Source organism: Micromys minutus (genome assembly GCF_963924665.1).
Source record: "Micromys minutus genome assembly, chromosome: 21".
Classification (NCBI taxonomy): Eukaryota; Metazoa; Chordata; class Mammalia; order Rodentia; family Muridae; genus Micromys; species Micromys minutus.
In genome coordinates, this window is record NC_137956.1 from 51,996,584 (window position 1) to 52,001,583 (window position 5,000).

The 5,000-nt window shown below is 44.0% G+C and overlaps 1 protein-coding gene across 1 annotated transcript in view; it reads left to right on the plus strand.

Moving 5' to 3' along the window:
- The window catches only part of LIMD1 (LIM domain containing 1), a 49,790-nt gene that overhangs the window by 39,281 nt on the left and 5,509 nt on the right, over positions 1 to 5,000 (plus strand). The window contains exon 4 of the mRNA XM_080934776.1: positions 1 to 14. This exon is cut by the window's left edge and continues 49 nt beyond it. Coding sequence (XP_080790902.1) covers positions 1 to 14 — 14 coding nt within the window. The remainder of the gene's footprint in view (positions 15 to 5,000) is intronic.

A 5,000-nucleotide genomic window follows, 5' to 3' on the forward strand; every position in this document is an offset into this window, starting at 1 on the left:
TGATTATGGACATGGTGAGTGAACATTGGTGAGCAAGCCCCTTGGAAGGAGGCTAGAAAGACGTTTATAATTGAACACAATGTTCTCTTTCTGGTTCTGGTCCTTGCTGGTGCAGCCAGCCCCTCTTTAAGAGAAGCTGTTGTTGGCTTGGACCGATGCAGTTTTAACCATGCACACTGCCGTGAATCAGCTCACAGTGGCCTACATCTGGTTTCTTTGTGATCATTGGCTTTCCCAGTGAGGTGCTAGGACCAGCCTGTATTAGCTGCAGAGATCTCAGCCTCCTGGGAATCAGGTACAGTCAGATGAATGTAGTTGTTTTTTTCCTTCCAGCACAAGTCGTTCCTAAGGAAGCATCTGGCATTCATACAGACAGGGCCCAGGTTTATGTATCCCATTTCGTGGTCGGTCACCGGCTCTCCTAGGTTGTCTGAGTCTCGATCTTTGTTTCATAAGTGAGAATAATGTTCCCTGTGGAATCAGGTATTGAGGCCAACAAATTGTTTACCGTTGGAAACTGGCCTTTAAGAATTTAAAAGCTAAGTCAGGCAGTGGTGGTACACACACCTTTGATCCCAGCACTCAGAAGTCATAGGCAGGCCAATCTCTGAGTTCAAAGCTTGGTCTACTGTGTAAGTTCCAGGACAGCCAGGGCTACCCAGAGAAACCCTGTCTTGAAAAGCAAAAACAAACAAACAAAAACAAGAATGTAAGAGCTAGAGGTATAACTCAGTGTCAGAATGCTTTTCTAGCATGTATGTGCCTCTGGGCTCGATCCTTAATACTGGGAGAAAAACAGAAACAATGGTCAGCTGTGCTGGTTGCTCAGAAGCTGGGTCCCTGACTTGTGTTGTTTCCTAGGAGCCACTCCCCTGTTAGATGAGTTTTGTCTCCTTCACTGTTCTCATCTTCACTTAAAGAACTTCTGAAGGGAAAGTTAATCCAAAGATCTGGGCCTGAGTGCGTGGAGGCTTCCTCTGAGGATGTTCAGCAGCTTATAGGAAGCGCCTTTCTTGGGCTGGGAGGAAACACAGTGACCCATTGCTTGCAGAACATGCCCAAGGCTCTGAGTTTAATCCCAGTAGTAGCAAAAAGAAAACAAAAAGATCTTAACGTGTCAGTCATAGTAAATGGTTAGCTGGAAACATCCATTCCATTTTGAGTTAATACAGTGATTTCATTCTGGAGAAGGGAACTACCAATAGTCCTCATTTTCATTATTTTCTTTCATCTTTTTGCTAAAAAATAACTCAGAATAAAAGGCACAAGTCTGACTGATGGGTGGAATTTTCCTGTGCACCTACCTAAGTAATCACCTCCCAAATTAAATAAAATGCAAGACATGGTTGAAGCCCGGAAAATGCCCCTTGGCTGCCTCCCACTTGCTATCCTTCCTCACAGAAGCCATAGCTGTTCCAGGTTCCATTGTCATTCCTTGTTTGCTGGTTCAGAACATCACACAAGTGGAATTGTAGAGCCTAGATTCTTAAAAAAAAAAGATTTATTTTACATACATACACACACCACACACACACACACACACACACACACACACACACTGTAGCTGTTCTCAGACACAGCAGAAAAGACATCAGATCCAGTTATGGATGATTGTGAGCCACCATGTGGTTGCTGGGAATTGAACTCAAGATCTCTGGAAGAGCAGTCTGTGTTCTTAACCACGGAGCCATTTCTCCAGCAAGCATAGATATTCTTAAGATATTCCTTTCCACACTTAAAAAATGTGAGCTGGGTGGTGGTGCATGCTTTGAATGTCAGCACTTGGGAGGCAGAAGCAGGTAAATCTCTGAATTCAAAGTCAATCTGGTCTACAGAGTAAGTTCTAGGATAGCCAGGGCTACACAGAGAAACCTGTCTCAAACAAGCAAACAAACAAAAGAAAGAAAAAGAAGAGAAGAAAAAACTGTCATTATGAGATTCACATGCAATCTTCCTTATATAAGTAGTTTCTTTGTTTTTATTTCTAAGTAGATTTCATAGTATAGTATAGTATATGAATTTGGGTATTTGCCATTTTTGAGTTTCTTGTGCACAGAGCTTCTGCTATTTCAGAGAACTCTTGTGCATGTGGTTTTTGTTTTTCTCTTTCTTTTGCTTTGTTTGGTCTCATGTAGCTCAGGCTGATCTCAGAGTTGCCAAATGGCTGAGATTACCTTAATCTTGTGATTTTCCTGCCTCTGCCTCTGAAGGCTAGGATTACAGGTACGCATTACTACCAGTTACATGGTGCTAGGTTTGTTTGTTTGTTTTAAGTTTTTGAAACAGTGTCTCACTATGTAGCTTAGGCTTTGCTATATGGACCAAGATGGTCTCAAACTCACAGAGATCCTCCTGCCTCTGCCTCCATCATGCCTGGCCTGGTACTGGGTATTGAACTCTGGGCCACATGGATGCTAGGCAGGCAGGCACTCTACCAACTGAGCTATGTTCTCAGCCCTTGTACCTGTCTTTGATAAATGTGCTTTCTTTCTGGTTATACACTAACATTTATAAACCAACTGTGAACTGAACTCTCCCTGTTTATGTGGAGTACCTGTTACCATTGTAGGCCTTGTATACAGCAGAGCTTAGCCCCGGGACAGCTGCGGCCTCCTACTAGCCAAAGCTTCCCTGAGTGTCTTAATTACTCTTCTATATTGTGAAAAGACACCATTACTGAGCAAACTTATAGAAGAAATAGTTTACTGTGGCCTTGTAATTCCAGAGGGTGAGTTCATGACTATCTTGGCAAGGAACATGGCAAGCAGGCATGGTACTGGAGCAGTAACCAAGACTTACATTTGTGTCCAAAAATAGGAGGCAAAGAGGGCTAACGGGGAATGACTTGAGTTTTTGAAACCTCAAAGACCACACCTTCTAATTCTTCTAAATAGTTTCACCAACTAGGGATCAACTCTCATCTGTTGCCAAAAATTCTAATAATACAGAGTCCTTTAAACAGACATTTTATGTCCATGTGGGTTCTTATGTGTGTCTGTGTGTATTTGTGTGTCAGTCTGTGCACATGTTTGTCATGCCCATAGAGGCTAGAGGAGGGTATCAGAACCCCTGAAGCTGGAGTTACAGGCAGACCGTGAGTCACCAGATGTGAGTGCTGGAAACCGAGCTCAGGTCCCTTCTTAACTGGTGAGCCATCTCTCTTGCCCCAGAAAGACTTTTGTAGACACCCACTTAGCTCTTCAGCAGAGCCCCAGCCACCCCAACTCTGTATAAACTTGTCTGAAAACACGGTGTTAATAGAGGGGCATGTTCTGAGATAGACCCTATTCCTCAGTGCTAGAATTTAGAAGCTAGCCAGGATGTACCAAAATGGCATCTTTTCATTTGCCTGCAGGCGCAGTGAAGATTAAGTGAGGATCTAAGGATCTCTTTTTGCCTTTGAGAGGAAGTACTTTCCAATGGCTCCTCATCTCTGGCACTTTGCCAAAGGGTTTTTAGAAGCAGTAAAACCCGGTAGGGAATGAGGAAGTCTGAGATCTGAGGTGGGATAGCAGAGTAGCCCTTCTGCCCTCCTGCCTGGGATGTGTGGTACCAGTTATCTATTCAGACTTCCAGTGCAAGGACCTGGACTGTGGCACGTCTCTCCAGCATCTTACAGTGTCCTGCAGAGCTTGGCTAAGTTCCAGCTCCCCTTCCTTAGGCCCGTTTGAAGGCTTTCTGTGTGGCTTAATACCAGCTGTTGGTGACTGCTCTGTGTGTGCCCTGCAGACTGGTACTGGGTGCTCCTGTTCATGGTGATGTCATAGCTCTGTTATTTTTGCTGTTTCGTGGCCCAGGTAATTGCAGACATAAATCTCCCAGTGAATTACCAAATATGCTTTTAGCTACAAATTACAGAAATCTCTGACTCTAATAGCATGCATCAGATCATCTTAAGACATTACGCCTGGTGAATGAGGAGGTCTGGGTAGGGTCTGAAATGTGCAATTTTTACCAAGTTCTCAGGTAGTGCTAAGATTGCAGATTCAGGGACCACACTTTGAGAATAGGACTTTACAGCCATTCCCTGTGAGTTCTGTTATGGACCAGCAGACCTCATCAAGGACTTGCTTTCCTTCTTGTTTTTTTCTCCTTCCCTCCTTCCTTTCTTCTATTTTCCTTTTTTCCTCTCCTCCTTCCCTTTCTCCTCCTCCCTTCTCCCCCCCACCTTTCCCCCTCAACACCTTTTTTCTTTCCCCCCTCCCCTCCTTTCCTTTCCTCTTCTCTCAATCCCTTCTCTTCTCTCTTCCCCTCCTTCCCCTCCCCCTTCCCCTCCCCTCCCCCTCTCCCCCCTCTCCTTTCTCTTCACTTCTCTATTTGACTCCTCTCCTCCCTCTGTGTCTTGGTTTTTTTTTTTTTTTTTGGTTTTTGTTTTTGTTTTTCTTTTTTTTTGGGGGGGGGGGAAGGGCCCTAGGGGTGCAAGTTATCACATCCAAATCAAATGACACAGAGGCCTTTGGGGCTTTCTCTGTGTTGTGTTTTAAAAAACAAGGGCAACAACAAAGGGACTTTGTCTATTACACTTGGATTTGATTGATCAGGGCTCCAGCCAGGCCTCTAGGTTGTCACACTGCAGAATCTAAGCTGCATCGAAGGGGTACCAGGAGTCAATGTGAGGAGGTTTTGTCCAAGTTCTCCTAGCTCCATCTGGAATTTTCTTTTAATCGAATTACTTATTTATTTTATATATGTGAGTACACTGTAGCTGTCTTCAGACATACCAGAAAAGGGCATTAGATCCCATTACAGATGGTTGTGAGCCACCATGTGGTTACTAGGGATTGAACTCAGGACCTACTAGAAGAACAGTTAGTGCTCTTAACCGCTGAGCCATCTCTCCAGACCTGGATTTTTTTTTTTTTTTTTTTAATTCTTCTATATATTTGCTACTTTCCATAGCTGGGACAGATTCTTTTGTGACCAGCTTTAATTGGTTTATTGCTGTTTCCCAATGTTGGGGTCCCAGGACAGGTTTAGCCCTACCTAGCATTGCTTCTTAG